General features: G+C 48.7%; 1 protein-coding gene across 3 annotated transcripts in view; it reads right to left on the reverse strand.

Annotated features, from left to right (window-relative positions):
• EXD1 (exonuclease 3'-5' domain containing 1) overlaps window positions 1-20,066 on the reverse strand; it is a 1,277,614-nt gene that overhangs the window by 872,072 nt on the left and 385,476 nt on the right. For all 3 annotated transcript variants that reach the window (XM_069638368.1, XM_069638367.1, XM_069638369.1), the window contains exon 4: window positions 1,947-2,013. In XM_069638368.1, the coding sequence (XP_069494469.1) occupies window positions 1,947-2,013 (67 nt within the window). The remainder of the gene's footprint in view (window positions 1-1,946; window positions 2,014-20,066) is intronic.

Raw genomic sequence — 20,066 nt, forward strand, 5'->3', positions numbered from 1 at the left:
GACACCCGACCTACCGACAACTTCTTCTTACGTTCGCGTAAGGCTTTGGACGTGAGCGACTGGCAGTCGATACAGTCATCCGTGTCGTGGGCCTCCCCGAGGCACCAGAGGCAGGCGTCGTGCGAGTCAGTCACCGACATCTTGGACCCACACTCCCCGCACTTCTTAAAGCCCGGACGCGGGGTTGAAGACGAAGTGGAAGACATCGCCGAAGAAAATTCACAAACGAACAGGTTCGAAGAACCAGAAAGAACAGAACTCCAAAGAGTCGAGGCTTAGAACCGAGAAACACGAAGCAACACGTTCGCGGAAAAAACGGAACTGAGGCTACGGGCGTCGTGCGTCCTACTTATCACATCGGATGACGTCGGACGTCGGAGGAGGTCCTCGACGTCGGCGCATCGACGTCGACGAAGCAGACGCCGGAAAAGTTTCCGAAGCAGCACAGCTGTGGTGATTACATGTCATAGATATGGAATACGTCGGAGGACCCAATCCCCTCGAAATTAATCCCCATAAAATCGTATATAACGACCTATTCAACTAAACGTAAAGTGCATTGTTGGTCAAAAAAATGATGGAGGCAGGTGAAAATATTCTGAGCTTCTATTTACAGGACTGCCTGAAGAGCAGCCTGGACTCCAAGTCTTTTATGTCTTAATTCCACAAAAGTGGACACATTATTTAGATCTGATTTCATGGATAACACAGATAGTGAATTTTGTAATAAAACATAAGATTAAACTTTAGGACAAAAACACTGTTTATGAAGACTTGAAATGACTAACATTTTATAAAGTTAACCGACACTTATTTCTTCCCGTGGATAAGCCTAGAATATATTTACAAATATTTCCATCAAACAAAATACAGGGAGCTATATCTAAAATTCGGTTTGAATGCTCTCCCTACCTTCGTAGTAATAGGGCCAAAAATGTCCCTGCCTAGTGAACTGCATGGATGTCGTGCATGTGAGTTGTCCATTCTTCATGAATCATAGAATCTGCCTTTTGGGTGAGTTTATCCACTCGACTTCTCAGGTTCGGACTCAATGTCTAGGTTAGGTTAATGCCAACATCCAATCAGGCATTGATATTAACCCTGGCTAAATTGCTTGAAGAGATATTTGTGGATTTGAACAGCACAGTGTCAAAGGGGGAGCTGGCCTGGAAAGCGATCTGGGACTAAGTGGCTTTATTTTATTGATATGTTGGCGATAAAATTGAATGGGTAAATTCGTACTGAGATTCCTGCTCATTATAGGGGTAGGATGACCTCCTAGAGACTGAGAGCAAGACATGTGGTCCAGTAACAACCCCTATTTGTTCTGCTTCTTGAAAAGCATGTTTTGAATGCTGTATTATCTATTTGTTCTCCTTTTTTATCTAGTAAGGGTGAAAAAGTTTATTGTAAACTGTAAAACACTTTTCATTTTACAAAAATAAATCAAAACAAATTGTCATTCCTGAAGACTGAAGAACGATACTGCTCTCCTTGTTTTGCACATAACACTACACACCAGCCTGTGTCACAACTTAAATAGGTCTCTAAAACACAGACGTAATTTCTTGGAATCTACAAGTTGAATCAATGATTATGGAACACAAGAATATATTTTGGAATAGTTGTTGAAGTATTAACAATATCAATACAGGCCAATGTTTTTTTTTCCATTCTGCACTGTGCAATCTCCCAGTCACTGACTAATAGTAACCAGTGTATATATTTTCACTCTTATATAAGATCTCTGGTGCAAAGGCCTGCCTGGTGTTGGCTATATGTCAGTTACAAATCTATGTGATCATACATTAATAGTACAAGTGGTGCCCTTTAAAACTACATTTTCTACCGCCATTCACGATTGCAACTCCATTTCAAGCAATCATCAGATAAAAAGCAATTTGTAATGTATTCATTCTGTTTCATATTTATGAAAAATTCTTTACCCGTTTGTGGATGGTGCTTCAATTGACTCTGCGGAAGTACCCGCCTCTGCTTCAGTTATAAGCTCCACTGCAAAAGAAAACAGTTTTAAAGCCCAACTACAACCTCATATTTTTCCATATTTTCTATCTAACTTCTAAGTATAGAGACTTTAAAATAAAAAGAAAATAGTCACTCTGGTCTTCGTTCCATCTCACAAAACATGCAACAACTTAACCACATTTGATTCCTCAAGATCAAAAATATGAAGTTGGGAAAATCTACTTAACTAGTAACTCCCACAGTGTGTACATTGGCTTGGCACCTATTACCATCAACAGGACATAAATGCATATTTTAAAATACCAGCAGTCTATCCCATACTCCAAACATACTTGGATTTACAAGTCAAAGGCTGCTATTCACAGCAGGGCACCGGCTTAAAAGAATCATTCAGAACTTACAGCAAACAATCAAACATTCTCAGCTGATGTATATCTGAAGGGCCGTGGGCACAAACGTTTCTGTTATAAATAATACCCTGTAAAATGTAATGCTAAACACCATGCATCACTTAACCCATTTACTAATAGAATGGAAGATATGCATCCTGACTCCTTCGCATGGCAAGATTAGATGCAAAGAGTCTCGGAAAAGGGAAAGTGACTGTATAAGTTAATTGACTGAAGAATGACAGTCGCTTGCACATCACAGATTGTGGGTGACTGGGGACATTGAAGGCCAGGGAAAGCCGCCTGCTAAGTCATGCATCCCTTGGAGGTGGTATAAGGAAGATTCCCCAGAGGTCTCCCTGATCTCCCTAAGGTGCACCAAAGGTGCAGAAGCGGCCTACGTTAGGGAAGGATCCTAATATTATCCAAAGAGAAACATGCCTCATGAGAAAGGAAAGAGGGTCCAGCTTTGTGTTCAGGTGTTAACACTACTCCCCAGGGGGAGAAACCCTGAGAAAATGTCAACAAACGTCTTTTTTTTCAAATCAATTTATTTATTTATTGAATTTGCACAGAAATACAAATAAAAATAAACAAAAGTGTAGCCAAATTAGGATGTTTATTAACCTGTATACATGGGTTAGAACAACGCCTAATCTAAACCTAATATGGGAGCAAGCTACAACCATCAAATAATAATAAAGCAGTCCTAAGTAGCGTCTTGTCAAATAAAAAGGGCCAATACTAAAAAACTATTGCCAATCCTTACCACTAAGTTACAAAAAGAGTGTGGGATAATGTTCACCAGAAAAAGAAAGAAGTGTTCACAAAATGATAAGTCAGGATGGTTTGGTTGGATCTCCCTTCCCCACGTTTTAAGAACGGGACAAGGCGGAACTCCTGAGCATGGCACACTCCTAGTCCACTCCAGCACGGGGTTCACAAGTATATTCAACGATAACAGAACCTTCAAGGACCAAGTCTCTTTCCTCAAAGTCTCTTGCCTTAGAAGGCCTGCTGTATCAAACAACAAACAAACAAAAGTTCCTTTGGTGGTCTTGTACCTTGGGCGATTGCTCTTCGCCCCTAGGATCTCCCTCCGCCGGGCTTGGATCCTGCTTGCCAAGTGGGCCTCCCTCCGTCTGGTTCACTACGGCCTTCTTTAACACAGTTCATGAATTTCGAACAGTTCATGATTTGCTCATTTTCATCATAAAGCAAGGTTCCCTTCCCCTAGCTTTCTGTCAGCAATGGGTCAGAGACTTTCGATTGTACAAGGGATTTGATGTGACCCTTGTAGGACCACTCTGACATCTCATGCCGCCCTTTCCTAGGGCCTTCTGTTAGTTGCAGTTTCAACACAAAACAAAAGGGCCAGCGAGAGTCCTTCGAATGAGCACTCCAGCCGTGCCTGACCACTTTGCAGCTGACCATTGTCGGGCTTTCCCAAAAGCTCAAACACACACACACACAAGTTCTTTCTTCTCAAGTTCCTTGCGTTCATGTAATGTTAATTAACAAGGGGGGTCCTGGGAGTCCCTCTACCAGACATTAGTCCTGGTTGCGAGAGACTTACCCAGAGTCTTTAGCTCACTATCTTTCACAGAGAAGAAATATCCCAAACATATCAGTCTTTGTCCTGCCCTGGGGCAGTCCAGCACCGAAATGCTAGGCAATTCTCCTCTGAACAAGAGTACCAACAGCATCCCCAGACACGTGTTTCGGTCTGGTTGGACCTCATCAGTAGGGAGGAGCTGTGCCTCTCTAAGAATAGTGAGCAAGGGGTCCACGTCTGGATTCCCCTAGTAACTTAGGGTGAGACCCAAAGTTACTCAAATATGCAAATTAACAAGGGGGGTCCTGGGAGTCCCTCTACCAGACATTAGTCCTGGTTGCGAGAGACTTACCCAGAGTCTTTAGCTCACTATCTTTCACAGAGAAGAAATATCCCAAACATATCAGTCTTTGTCCTGTTCATATAATGTTGCCACTTGGAACATTGGGCTCAACACAGTTCGGTTCAATTGCCTGACTCTGCCTGACCTGTGTGTTGGGCCATGTGAGGTAAACACCTCCAGTGTTAGTCCGTTGTCTGTTACGGTGTAAGAAAGTGTTCGTGTCGGAAAAGGGGGTAGAGGGGTTTAGCTTCAAAATATCCTACAGGGAAGTATGGGGAAAAGGTGTTACAAGGAAGGGGGTACCGTGTCTCAAACTTCGGTAACCCACTTCCACTCCTCAAAGACCCCTCATCCACGTGATCCTCCCCCACCGGTCCACCCCGAGGAACTGGATCCAATATCGATGGCTGTGTCCTGACCACCTGGATGACAGATCTCTGGGGAGTAGCGGGTGAGACACCTACAGGTTTCTGACACATGGCAATATACATATCATTCATCAGAGCAATACTGCTAACATACTATTATATGAAGTAATTGTCAGATTGTGCAGAAATATATATTGGCAAGAAACAAGAGTCTGGTGTCACATGAGGACATAATTATACACTGTGCCTAAAAAAAAAAATATGATAAAATATATTAGTTGATTTATTGTTTTATGCAGAATCCTTGAGCTTCGAACAGGTACATAGATGGGTGAGGAGTATGACTGGTGGCTGACCCTTGTTTATTTTCGGAAACAAGGGCATGTCCATCAGTCCTCATGCGACACCAGCCTTTTTTCTTGTATATGTTGAGTTCCCCAGGCATCAGTGAGCTAAGTGGACTCCCTACTGACTGTGCTCAGAGAGGCGCAGCTTCACCTCCCTGATGAGGCCCAACAAGGCTAAAACACGTGTATGGGTTGCTGTTGGTACTCCTGTTCAGAGAGGAATTGCCAGAGCATTTCGGTGCTGGACTGCCCATGTGGGCGGGACAAAGACTGATATGCAAATGGATATTTCCCATCTGTGAAAAGTACAGTGAGCAAAAAGCGTGTGTTGCAAACTCTCTTCTCAGAACAAGTTATCATGCCATGTTAATTCTGGAGAGGAGCGCCTGCAACCTTTTTTGAAGTACTAACCGTGTGATCCTCGGCAACAGGAACCCTGTTCCACTTGACACTGGCGCAGGCCTATTGACTTTTATTCACTTGTAGGAAAGTGTCCTCTGATTCTATCTGCCTTGACAAAAGTATTGCCTATGATTTTTATCCCCAAATCTCTTGTGTTGATCCATGTGCTAAGTGTGTTTTAACTCCGGTGACATTTCTTCCCGCGGGTACACGTATCTTTAGTAAGACCGAACTGTCATCACTGTCAAAAAGTGATTGCATCTGTCCCCCCGGCAACGTCTTTGTTTCCCAACTCCGGTCTGTCAGAACCAATGGTACTTACCTTGAATTGTACTGCACAAAGTGAATTGGTTGTGTGTAGTGTATTTTACGTGTGGTTTTAAATTAATAGAAGGGAAGTGTTTTACAAACAGATGGTCTAGAAATAAATGTACTTTTACGTTTCAAACCAAAAACCTTGATTCAGTGTTTGCTTGAGTCACAGTAATTGTAGTCCTTTGTGTAATCTCTACTTCTGCTCATTTGCTCTTGAGATAAGTCTGGCTGCTCCGCTACTGCTAACACTTTTAACAGTGTAGTACAGGCGTGTACCAAAGGTTAACTTGTATTGCCACTTGTAGTCTTAATTTTTTGTAGTGGGCCCTAAGGGCACTGCACAGGATTCTGCTTAACACTGGCCACCATGGAGCCATCAGAATGACGCTGAGACGACAAGACTCCTTTATCTTGCAGATAAGCCTGTCTATCAGCGGTGTGGCCAGGAAGGCGTATGCTGTAATGCTGCTCCACTGAATCTGAAATGCGTTGCCCAGGGAGCCGGGACCCTGCCCCTGCCAGGACGCAAACTGTTGGCACATCTTGTCCCAGGAGGCAAAGAGGTCCACCTGGGGGTGTCCCCATCTGCTGAAGATCTCCCGCAGCACCTGGTCCTTCAATTGCCACTCGTAATTATACGCTCCCAGTCTGCTGAGCCTGTCCACCTCCAGGTTGGATTCCCCCAGAAGGTGAACGGCCGTGAGGTGGATGTTGTTCTCCAGGGCCCACTTCCACATGCTGACTGCAAGTCTGCACAGTGGAGGGGGATCTGGTACCCCCCCCCCCCTGCTTGTTGACATAGAACATGCTGGTCAAGTGGTCTGCCTGAATGAGGACGACCTTGCCCCATATAACCGGAAGGAAGGCTCTGAGCCCTAGCCAGATGGCCTTTAGCTCCAGCCAATTGATATGATACTCCTGCCGGGTTCAGGTTCCATGGACGCTGTGGTTGTCCAGAGTGGCCACCGAGCCCTCGAGCGAGTAGTCTGTAGTGATGGTTGCCTGCGGGAGAAGGCTGCCGGAAAGGGCTTGCCCGTCCGCAGGTTACAGTCCCTAGACCACAATGTGAGGTTTGAGTGGAGAGAAGGAGGTATGCTGATCATCTCCGCTTGGGAGCCCGTCTCCTTATACCACAAGGCTGCAAAGTGCAGCTGTAACCTCCTCATCCCGAGTCTCGTGTATGGCACGGGCAGGAGGACCGCTGCCATGATACCCAGTAAGTGTTGGTAGCACCAGGCCAATGTCACTGCTCTGGTAAGGAAGTGTGTAGTGGCCCTCTTGAGGGCAGTAATCTTGTCCTCCGAGGGACAGAACTTCCCGGAGCTTGTACCCCAGATGAGGCCCAGGAAGGTGAGGCTCTGCGTGGGCTGCAGCTGAGATTTCTTGAGGTTGATATTAAACCCCAGGTCATGGAGAGTGCTTATAAGGGCAGAGGAGGTGTGGGTAACCCCCTCCAGAGATCTCGCCTGACGAGCCAGTCATCCAGGTACGGGTAGACATGGTGGCCCTGATGAGGGCTGCCACTGCATTCATGAGTCTGGTAAATACCCTGGGGGCTGAGTTGAGGCCAAAGGGTAGCACCTTGTACTGGTAATGACAGCCCATGATCCTGAAGCGCAGGAAGGAGCCAAATCGGGCCGTGTAGATAAGCGTACTTCAGATCTAGGGAGAACATCCAGTCTCCCTTGTCTAGTGTCTCCGCAATGAGTGCTGGCGTAACCATCTTGAACTTCTGAAGAGGGAGAGAAGAGGTTGAGGGTGGATAGGTCCAACACAACTCTCAGGCCAGCCTAGTTCTTTTGTATGGCAAAAATCCTGGAATATAAGCCCAATCCTCTCTGGGAGGCTGAGACTTCTTCCACAGCCTGGCTGTCGGCGAGAGACCGGATCTCCACCAACATAGTTGCCGTCCCAATCTGTGGGAGGAGAGGGGAAGGAGGAGGAGAAGGGACCGATAGGCAGTACCCCGAGGACACTACAGAGAGGATCCAGGGGTCTGCAAAGTTCTGGTGCCAAAATTGCACCTGAAAGGCAAGCCTGCCCCCGACTGGAGACACGTGAACCCGAAGGGACGTGTCATGCTTTCTTTCCTTCTGAGACTGCTGCTGAGGAGGGGGACTTTAAGAAGCCCTTGCCCCTCCCCCTTTTTTTCTACTTGCGTCGGTGCTGACTGGGCGAGCGGTCAGGTTGTCTCCACCTCTGTTCCTGGAAGCCCCAGAACCGGCTGAACGACTACCCCCTGTCGGAGCGTTGATGCGACTGGGTGTACGCCTTGGGCGTGGCCTTTGTTAGGATAGATGAAGACTTCACAGATTGCGAGCTGTTCTTTTTATCTAATTCCTTGTTGGTGGTAGAGTGAAAGAGGTCGCTACCCTTGAACAGAAGGTCCACTATGCGTTCTTGGACATCAGGGTTAAATTTAGTAGCCCGGGGGGCTACGGGGGGCGCGTTAGAGAGCATGACCAAGATGGCCACAGGCCTGTGAGCTCTCCACATCATGGGGACTATCCGTTCAATATCCGGCCATAAGACTGCCCCAACATGAGGCATCGTTGCTGAGGGTCTCTAGCACACACTGGTGAACTCAGGCACCCCAAAATCCCTGCAAAGCGATGGAACGAGAGTGAAGGCCTCAGAGAGTGGTAGGCAAGTAGATTGACTCAGGGAGGAGGGCAGGAGCTGAGGAACCCGCGCTGGGCAGAGCGCACTGTGGAAACGCTAACCGACTCGATCACCGCAGACGTGGTGGGAGTGACTAATCACGGCACCACACGGGAGCCCCCGACCACTCTCCGCACAATACAGCAACACTCAAACCCATTACTACGTGGTACACAGGGCTGCCAAAGCTGCAGTATAGGGGAGACAGTGCCGTGACTCTGAGGGCGGACCTGCCACTGCACCACCCGAACATCGCGGTAAGCCCCCCTGCACAACATCTAGACCAGCGGGCACCGTGATCGGATAAACGTGAAGGACCGGAGCCCTCGTCGATACAACCCAGAGTAGGGGGATGGCCCGGCATCTGCAGGCCAGACGCAGCACAGCCTTGTCCAAACACAACGGCCCTGCTTGGCATAAATCAGGGACCCAGACCCTGCATGACCCGAAGTCTCGCCTAATGCTTGACCACAAGCAGTGTTAGGCAGAATTATATGCAGTACCCTTTGGGAACACCACACACAATTAAGACTACAATTGACAGTACAAATTCACCTTTGGTATAAGCCTGTACTACACAGTTAAAGTGGTAGCGATGGCTGAGCAGCCAGGCTTATCTCAAGAGTAAGTGAGCAGTACAAGATAGTTACACAAAGGACAGCGATTACTATGATTCGGGCAAACACTGATTCAAGGTTTTCAAGTAAAAGAATATATATTTATTTCACTCTTCAGTTGTACAACGTTACACTATTATAAGCAGTCTAAAAATCACACTGTTAATACAGCACACCACTTCCCTTAAATTCCAGACAAGTTAAGCTCACAAAATGAAGTGGGAGAAAAATGGCACTCCAGCAATTTAAAAGGGAGGGAAAGACAAAGTTAAAAGAAATTAAATCAAACTAACAGGTAAGTACTCAGGGCAATTGAACAGGAGGAACTACAGAGCTAGAATCAGGCAGAAAAGGCTTAGGGCCAAAGTCAATGGGTCAAAAGTCTTTTGCTCAAGATCATACAGTTCAGGGTAGTTGGTGATAAAGTTTGTGGCATGGTTTCCGGACAAGGTTGGTTGATAGAAAAGTTAGTTCAAAGAGAAGAAAAGGACAAGCCTCGGATTGGAGAAATATTTCAAAGACTTTCACCGCGGTTGAACGAAATAAGCAACCGGATTTGCACAGTACCTTAAAACGGAGAGGGAGCTGTAGCTGAGACGGATGTTCCTGGTAGTTCCTGCAGGCTCACGGTTCCTGAAGCGACTGTCGGGCTGACAAGAATTAGGAAGACTGGGGGTCCTACACTACCCAGGGAAGAAACCAGCAGCAGAGCAAAGCAACAAAAGGTGCGCTCCTTAAAACCCAAGCAGGGTCCGACCTTCCTGGCTACCCGGCCCACTGTAGCTCTCTACAGCGAATTCGACCAGAGGAGGGGTCCTGGCTTGCAGTTTGGGTGAACTGGTTGGTCCCACCAGCTCAAGGGAAGAGGTTTCCTGGAGATTCTTCTCTGTCGGATTCTGAACATTCGGACTTGCAGCAGGGCTTCACCGGGCGGTTCAGTCGTTGTAGGGGTCCTCTTCCATCAGCTCCTCGTTGGTTCTTTCATTCCAGTGGCAACTCTGCATTTCTAGTTCCAGAGACCTGCTTTTTATGCAGTTTTCCCCCATTCATACAGCCTGGCTGTCAATCACACAGCAGGGTGGCTGTCCTGGCAAGGACAGTCCCCTCACCAATCAAACAGGAGTGCGACTTGAGTTACCAACAGAACCCATGGCAGGGGTCCGAAGATCCCTCCCTCACATCCTGCCTACATACACTTTCAGGTGCCTTAAGGAGGGCTTGTGTGCAGAAGCCAGCGAAAAGACGGCGAACAAAGGAATCATCTCCGGTTTGGCACGCAGAGAAAAACACGAGAAAGACTAACAAAAAGAAATGGAGAATAAACCTAGCCGGAGCCAAAATAAAATCTATTTGGTCAAGTGGTTTTATGTTTGAGGCTAATATAATAGCCTGAAACAATACCATGGTTATATAAGATAACCGCGGTAGAAAAGTTAGGGTAGTTACCACTGCCACCAGCCAAGCCTTGATGTAAAGGGAGCAAAACAAGGCTCCAAGAGACACAGGCAAAAAGGGATAAGAATGAACCCTTTCCAATACTCCATGTAAGATGGGGTGTACTGGGTTTGTGGTTTAAAGTGACTAATAATAAAGTTAATGGCAACTTTACCTTTTCTGGGGGACAGTAGTCACGGAGTGTGTCTCAGGTGGCACATTATAAGTACTGTTGATCCAGAAGCTAACGCCTCCACCCGGAACCTCCCCAAAGCTCCTGCACTTATCAGTAATTTGCCCTTAACAACTAAAGGGCGAGAGCCGGCACAGTTGGGCACCCAGCCCTGAGGTTAACATCCAGGAGTCTAAGTAACACCTCTCTGCGAAAGACTGGAGAACAGGGGGAGGCTAAAAGCTGGGCACCAACAAAAGAGGCGAAGCCGAGCACATCCAACAGAAGGAACCGGCGTCACACACGACCATGGTTCCTCACCCCACAACATACCAGGGGCAGTAAGTGCGCCAGCAGGATTGTGTGTACAATACGAGGGAAGCACATCGCAGAGAACAGACGGTGAGGTGACCGTGACCTTTGCAAGCTGCCTGTAGCCCACAGCCTGGTAAACTCAACGGACATAGCCCGCCTTACCTTGTGGACACGTGCCATGCAAGCCACCGCACGATCAGAGCGGGACCCACATTCCATCATGGGGGAGGCACCCGGCCCAGTGGGCATACAACAGAATAACGCTCTGTCCTGTGAGAACTGTATAAGTTCACTACCGGAAGCCGTGGCACAGACCCAGGGCAAGATACTCAGAGCATCCACCGGCCAACGAGGAAATATCTGACGTAGAGGCATCTACAAGAAGCACTCACGCCCACCGGTCTAAGAATAACTATATAGAGCACAGGCTGTGTGAAAAGCGTCCCAGGCTGACAACACCAATACAGAAGATGGCCAAGGCTAATAAAAGTGGCAAACAACAGACCAAACTACAGTTTGAGACAGCATCACAGCCTCGATAAGCTGAATCAACAACTCACTCGAGGGTGGCAACCCGCAGATCACTCAAGACACCTCAACCGCGTGCCACAACATAAATGAAATGTTTAGTCAGTTACAAAGCAGTATACAATCCCTGGACGGGAAGATTGACACGTTGACCTGAAAAGTGGTTCACATGCAAGTCCGCCTAGACAAACATGGGGAAAGACTGGATGAGGCGAAGGGGCGAATCTCAACAGTTGAGGACGCGATGACCTCGACAACCAGAGACTTGCAGCAAATGAAAACATTAAAAGAGCTAACGGGGAAACAAGAGGACTTAGAGTTGAGGTCCAGAAGAAACAACCTGCGAATAATAGGCGCCCCGAGACGGCTGACCAACCGAACATGGAATCATTGGTGGAGGAAATTCTAGGGGGTGCACTTGGATGGGAGAGCTTTTCGGACATCTTCATAGTGGAGAGAGCACACAGGATTCCCAGCAGTAGGTGACCAGATCCTGGGGCACCAAAGCGCCCAATTATCGCAAGAATGCTCAACTATCGAGACCGGGACTCAGCACTGCGGAAAGCAAGGGAACAAGGACCAATTGTGTACAAAGGTGATGCCATCAAGATTTTTCCAGACATCTCTGATAAAGTCCAGGCAACACATCGCACATATATCGATGTTAAAAAAAGGCTGCAATACCGAGGCATCCGTTATGCCATGATGTTCCCGGTCAAACTCCGGCGGAGGCTGAAAAATTTCTTGAGAGGTTCCCCCGGAACCCGAGACCCAGGGGTAATAACCCAGGGGTAATAACGACTGATATCGCACTGGGGTGCATATAACCTGGGGAGACCCAACAGGGTGAGTCACGGGAGAAAGAAATGGAAGGGACAGTAACGGACACGATCGCTGGAAGCGTGGAGAAGCGGTCAGGCCACTAGCTGCCGCTCAAGGAAGCAAGTTGACTGCATACACACTGGCAAGTTGGGGATGCCGGTCAAGAGAGGGCGGGGGGGAAATGTATAGTACTGACAGGTTGGGGTTGTCGGTGGGGGAGGGAATTGGGGATCATACACACCAAGAAGAAGCAGTACAACACAACAAGCCGGGGAGTAGTTGAGAGGGTAGGCTGGAGGTATTGCTTCAGGACATATTCAGGTCCGGCGAACAGGGAAAATGTTAGCCTGAGGTATGACGGGGTCAGTTAGATACCAAACTTGGAATGTACGAGGGCTAAACTGCCTGTCTAAATGCTGCAGGGTCCTTCTCTACCTGCAACGCCACTGAGTGGGGGTTGCGTTCCCGCAGGAGATGCACCTCAGGTCAGCTGGGGAAATGCATTTTGGGAAAACCTGGGGGAATCACAGATACTTTTTTCTTCATACTCCTCCTATGCGAGAAGGGTGTGCACTCATTCATAACACAGTAGGGTTTAACCTAATCTCAACAATCAGGGATGATGAGGGGAGGGGTTTCATAGTACAGGGCGCGATACAGGGCCGCTTATACAGTCTGGTTAACCTCTATGGGCCCAATTAGGACACGGTCACTACCCTAGAATGGCTCACGCGACAATTGGGAGAGGCTCCGACTGGGGACATAATTTGGCAAGGTGATTTTAATGAGGTTATGTGGGGAGACTTAAGAACAGAGGAGTGCAACAATACACCTTCCACTCCTCGGTCCATAACTCGGCATCACGCCTGGACTACTTCTTGATATCTCAGACACTGATGGGATCAATCAAGGAAGTCACCATCTTAGCCCGCACCCTTTCAAATCACGCCCCAATGCGACTGGACGTGGAACTATCGGGGAGAAAGAGAGGGAACCGTGGCGATTCAAGGTGGGAGGCCCTAGCACTGTTCCGGGGCGACATTGCAAAAGCGATAGACACCTTCTTTGAGCTTAATGTAGGCTCGGTGGAATCTGTAGGGACTCTCTGGGAAAGCTTCAAATGTGTAATCCGGGGGGAATGTATTGTTAAGGAGGTCGGAATGCTTTGACAGATTAGACGGGAGCTGAGCTCAGTCAAATCTCGTCTGGGTGCGCTACAGGCAACTGGGTCCCCCAGGACCTCTGGGGCAGCAGGTTGAAACTAAGCAACTCGCGGAACAATTTGAGATACTAGCATGCAGGGAGGCAAAGTTGCTGGGATGGGGAGCTACCGTGCGGCAATGCGGAGAAGAGGAGAAACCAGCCATATTACTGGCAAGGGCGGCTAGGCCAGAATCACAAAGGGGATGGGTCACATCTGTAATAGACGCACAGGGAACAGAGAGGTTCAATGATGGTGCGATAATGCAGTTCGGACAGTTTTATGCATACCTGTACTCCTCCAATTCAAGGGCCTCAGAGCTGAAGGAATACTTAGACCAGACGGTGCTATACTGGTGCACGGACGAGGATAAAGAGGTACTGAAGGCCATTAAAGTCCTGCAGTCTGGAAAAGGTTCCGGACCAGACGGTATCAGGGCCGAATTCTATAAGTACTACGCACCCAAGATAGGCCCACATTTCCTGTATATGTACCACCAAAGCATTCAAGAGGGAAGCTCCCGGAATCATTACAGGAGGCTCTAGTCACAGTGCTACCCAAGCCGGGCAAACCACTTAATGACTGCGGATCGTACAGACCAATTTCCCTTATAAATTTGGATAATAAGATATTAGCTAAGATACTGGCCTCTAGACTGGCACCCCTAATGTCTAAAATGGTAAGAGCAGACCAGGCTATGTTCATTCCGGGCCGTTTTACGTCTTTTGGGTTAAGGACACTGTTTGGGCTGATCTCGGCAATCTATCAGAAAGACCAAGCGGTGGCTGCACTACTAAACACCACAAATACATTTGATTCAGTGGAATGTCCCTTCTTGTTTACTGTTCTGCGTAGAATGGGGTTAGGAGAACACTGTCACCATGGTGGCATTGCTATACGAGTCACCGACAGCCAAAGTGAAAGTGAATGGCTGACTCACCCAGGGAATAACTCTTTGCAGGGGCACGAGGCAAGGGTGTCCTCTGTCAAACTCACAGGGAGGATAGGGGACTCGACCCCCTCTCCCGAACCACAGAAACTGAATAGATCGACCCTCCCACCGTGGTTGGCATGGGCGCCTGATAATGAAGAACACAGGAAGCCACGTGGCAGCCAATGGGGGGGAAGACGGAGTTAGGGAAAGGGGGTGGAATGACAAACGAAAGAAGGGGAAAACATAACAAGCAAAATAGCTACTGTGTAATTCAATGCTCCTATACTCAATCCTGAACACCTAACCTGGCCTCCTAAAACCTGAAACTAACGTCCTGCATACAAGATAATAACAGTAGAGTACCTAGCATAGCATATCGTCATTACATGGACACCATTCTCTAGACACAGAACATGTTGTTAATACTTAGACATAACACAATACTGAAGCACATGGTGGAATATTCCACTTAGCACATAGAAGTTTGCACATAGAAGTTTGCAAATAAGCGTGATGGCACAAACAGAAGGGATGTCCCTTGCATGAAAACACAAGACTCATGGCCCACTGGGCACAGTGTAGCAACAAACAATAAATCACACAAATTACACAACACACGTGCCGTGCGCCCCCTTGCTATAGGACACTATGTAATGTTCCCAAAAATCAAACTAGAGATGAATCTCTCCCTGAAACTTCATAATGAGTCAGGCATAATGTTTGTCAGTTCTTAGAGTAGTGGCGTGTTTTCTCCAACGCTTGCAAGTTTTGTGAAACAAAGTAACCAACCAAATGAACACATACTTCATAAACACTGCCAAATGAAGTAATACACTTAACTGGCGGTCCGGATGCCTCACAAGGACACCCGGATCCTGAAGTCTCTGGCCCAACACAAAGTGTAAAGCTGATTCACCGCCGCGGCCCAAGCTCCTTCTCCTTCCTGCATATCATGTCGTAAATCACCGTTGCGGCCCGGGGAGAAGCTTCACAGTCCTTCGGCGTCCCAACGCAATCTCATCTGCTGGCGTCCTCAGCTGCCGCCGCCCGTACTGATAACTGTAATTACCTGCACTGAGGCACGGGCGGTGGCGGACTTTAAGCAACTCCTCATTAAGTCCAGCTGGAGTGCCGCACGAAAAACCTCCGAACTACACACCCCCAAAGCATGCTGGGAAATGTAGTTTTTTCCTATTTGTCTTTTTGGGTACAAGAAACGTTGTCCCTTACCCCTAACCTTAACCCTGACATCCTCTCACCGCTTTTGTTTGCCGTGGCCATTTAGCCTCTTGCAGAAAGGGTCAGGGAGACTCACCTACACAGGGGCATCCAGCTCTTTAAACTCAGGGTGGTCATCTCGTTATATGGGGACGATATGCTGTTATTTATGAAAGACTCAGAACAGAACCTGGATCCTATCATGGAGGAGGTGGCCAGATTTGGGATCTTTTCGGGTCTTGTGATTAACGCAACCAAATCTGTCCTTTTTCCGTTAACGGATGGAGAGACACAGTATGCTGATAAATGGGGCTTCCAATGGCACATCACACAAACCCACTATCTAAGGGTTGCAATAACCTGAGACACATCCACAATATTGCCACTTAATCTATATGGTAAAATCTCCCTGGTTAAAATGGTCCTGCTTCCTCGATTCCTCTACGTGTTTAATAACGTGCCCATAAAGATCTCCACAGACTACTTTCTAGAAGTGAAATCATTAATTACTCAATTTATTTGGGCCGGTAAACAGCTGAGGGTATCGTGGGATAAAATTATAACGCCCATTCATCAGGGAGGGTTGGCGGTGCCAGACTTGGAAACCTACTACATCGTGGCGCAGGCTGGGTATGCCCTTTATTGGTTTGGAGGCCAAGAAGAAAGGAAACACTTAGAGATAGAAAGAGCACTGGTGGCTCCCTTTCTGCTGCAATCCTGTATTCTCACTGCCTCCAAGAGAAGACGGAGGGCTAGAAACATGGTGGAGCTCACGTGCTCCGCTTGGGCACGCATAGCACATAAATCAAAAGGCAGAGGTCATCTACACTCCGGAACTGCCGGTCGTGTATACCTCAGGTATCCCAGTCACGTCGTAGAGGGGCTTTGTTCATCTCCTGCAGAGGCTAGAAGTGCGTAAATACTGGGACCTGTTCCCAGAGGGGAGATTCATTACTCTAGATGAGCTAAAGATGAGGGGGAATCTCAACCCCCTAGTTCTATTCCTATATTTTAGGCTGAAAACAGCCCTCCAAAAAAGTTGTTCCCGACTGTCCCAGAACAGCCGATAGTGGCACCAATACTTGACAGGATGATAGCTGGGGGACAGCACAGAGGGTAGTCTTGGTTCTGTAATGCTATGTGCCAGGAATCCAAACCAATGGACATGTCCCCTAACGGGAGGTGGGAGCAATCACTTGGCCGGGAAATCTTTGAAGGGGAATGGAAATACTGCGGTGTGGGGATTAAATATATTGCAATAAACACTAGATACAAACTAATACACTGGAAATATCTGCACCAGTTCTACCACACCCATGTCCAGATTCATAGCTACTTTCCAGGGGCAACTACAGACTGCATTAGGTGCAATAACCCACAAGCAGACTTCCTGCACATGGCATGGGGATTTCCTACAGTACATACCTACTGGAGGGGGTATATGAAACCGTGGGGGAAATTATTGGTGTGGTATTAGATCTGAACCCCATGACCGCACTCCTGGGATACACCAAATCTATACCTAAGAGCAGGAGACGACTGGCCCGTCTACTTCTGCTACTGCCAAAAAGAAGGGTGGCGATACACTGGAAGGGCCTGAGGTCCCCCATAATAGAGGACTAGCAGGAGAATGTAGTAAGGTGTAATGATATGGAGACAAGGTACAGGGGTCTGACCTCTTACCGCTCAGCACCGTCTAACATGTGGGACCCATACATCCATTACCTGCTGAGCCAAGAGAACGAGGAGACATGAGCACCATAGAAACCTTTGCTGCTACAACTAGTGCAATACACCACTTATCACACCATAGGAGGAAAAGCTGCCCACACTCAGTCTGATCACACACCCGATGCACGAGTACCTGTTCTATAATGGACACAAGGGCGTACTGTTCAAATGGCTCTAACTTGGACAATCGGAAAATGGGGAGAGACTGTTGGTAAGACGGCCCTGTTGGACTAATGTTACTGGACTGGCATAATGTAAGGTGAATGTTTGAACCATACTGCTTCCAACCCTATACCTCTCACTACAGAGCGCCCTTATGCGTGTTCGTCTCCTATATAGAATCAATGTTGGGGGGGTTTGTTTCACATTGTGTTTGTTTCTCCGTTTATGAAATGTCAATAAAACAAGTTTTTAAAAAAAAGAAGAAATTTAGTAGTCCGAAGCCAGGCCATCCTTCTCATGTCCGTGGCGATGCAGATGGCCCGGTCAGAAGGAATCGATGTGGGCCACAGTTGACTCAATGATGTCCTGCGCTAACAGCTGGGCTTCTCCTAGACTCGCTTTGAAGCATGCCTGGCTCTGCAGCGGACGCTCTGGAAGGAAGTCCGATATTTCCCGCCAAAGCCTCTGGTTAGCGGCTGCCAGCTTGGCATCCGTGTTGGATTGGCGTAGGTGCAGCGAGGCATTGGAGTACAGCTTCTTCCCGTATGCCGGTGACGGCGTCCGAAGACGATGAAGGCTTAGAGTAAAGTGATGCCGCAGCAATCACAGAAGAGTGCGGTTGAGGGTGCACGGACAGCAAGAGGGGATCCCCTCCATCTGTCTCTACTTGGCATTGAGGCGCCGAATGACAGGTTGGGCCGAGTGTGGCTTGAGCCACCCCTTCTTGGCCAAGGCAACGACATCCTTCTGCATTGGAATACCAGTTTTGGTAGGGGCTCGTAGGGTGAGGACTTCTGCTAAGACCCCTCCTCGGGCTGCTCGACCTCAGGTGGAGGAAGGCCCAGATATTCAGCCAAACCTGCAAGCCAGTCTGCAAGGCCTTTGCTGACGACGGCGTGTCAGCGTCCTCCACCTCATCTGTGTCCACCAGAGTGTCTTGCTGGTCCGGAGCGGGTGGAGGGGTGCTGGGCACCGTGGGCTGCGTTGTGGAGACCGTAGCCGGAGGCTGCTGCGGAGGCTGGTGTGGAACAACCTGTACTGTGGGAGGCAGGGGAGCCAAAATCGAAGAAGCCGACAGGGGCAGCGGGGGCTGCACTGTGGCCTGTGGTGCCAGAGCCATGGGAGGAATGACTATGGGCCCTGGTGGAGTGACCGGAGGGAGCAAGTCCCTGACTGCATCCCGCAGGATGGCCCCCATCTGAGGGGTTCGCATCAGCACCAGGAACCTTTCGAAGAGCCTGACTTCGGAGGCAGAAGAGGTGGCAGGTGATATTGACTGAGTGGCCAGGGGCTGCTGAGGCCGGAGAACACTGTCTAGGTTGCAGGGGAAACCTGCCCTGCGTTGCTGATGGATAAACTGTAGGCCACGTACCTGGTTTACACCAGTCCCACCTTGAAACTCATTCATCCGCCTGCTCTGTTCCTGAGTGTCATCGGACGAGCGGCCATGTTGTCTGGCACAACAGCCATTTTGTCGAGCTGCATGCCAAAGTCGAGGTGCAGGGCTCCCTGATGACCCCTCGGCCCTGAGGCCGGTAGCTGGACTAGCTTCGATGTGTGTGCTGGTACAAGAACTCGAGAGGTTCATCCCACTCAGGCGTTTCCTAAGGAAGGAGTCGCCCTTGCGGGGTGCGATGGAAAATAGCGGCCCTCCCTTGGGCCTCGATCTCTGTTTCACTAAGTTCTTCGAGTCCTCTGGAGGCGACCTTTCGAAGAGCTTCCTCTACCTAGCTAGCCTGTTCTTCAGTGCGCGTGGAGTCAGTGCGTCGCACGCAGTACATCCTGCCCAGCCATAGTCAGGGCCAAGGCAGCATAGGCAAAGAGCATGGGGGTCGGACATAGGGAAGAGCCCCTCGCTGTCATGAACCATCGCCTGCGTCCCTTTTGGACCTCATGGTCCCTGACCCATAGAGCACTGAATGCAGTAACCCTCCCAACATGGCTGTCGAATACGAATCGCAGCTGCCAGCCTTTACGTTACACGCTCGGCACACTAATAAACAGACACCCCCCAGCGGCTCTGCGCGTCTCAACGCTACTGCTCGCCGTAGCTGGACGTGTACTGCCGGAGTTCGCTCGAGGCTAATCTCCTGAATTCTATATCCCGTTCCTCGATTCCTCCTCCTTTCCTTTCACCCCTCAATCTTTACCAAACTTTCCTGGATTTCGTCCGCGCTCGAGTCACGGCTTCCGTGCCTCCGCGTGCGGACATTGTTCCTTCCCGGTTCCGTCCTGGACAATCTGAACGAAGCACGCTGGAATCAGAAGACCCGCGCACAGGCTTATACAAATCCCGGACTGTGCAAAAGAAAACACAAAAGAAGGTTGCAAGCAAACAGGAAAAACAGGTGAGAAGGGGAGAGACTTGTGACACTCGCAGGCTTGACACCTGCTGAAGCCCGCAAAAGCCGACATGCGCCGGGGAGGAGCGTGACGCCGGAGGGCCGATTACCTGAATGACAAAAAGAAGGCAAAGATATAAGAAGAATCTGGGGAAGAGTACATGGTATGAAATTGTCCCGTTCCCGTCAATGCGGAAAAGGGGACTGAGGTGTGGTGCTGGTGG

The sequence above is a fragment of the Ambystoma mexicanum genome, chromosome 14, assembly GCF_040938575.1.
Source record: "Ambystoma mexicanum isolate Mex_15411 chromosome 14, UKY_AmexF1_1, whole genome shotgun sequence".
NCBI classification, from domain to species: domain Eukaryota; kingdom Metazoa; phylum Chordata; class Amphibia; order Caudata; family Ambystomatidae; genus Ambystoma; species Ambystoma mexicanum.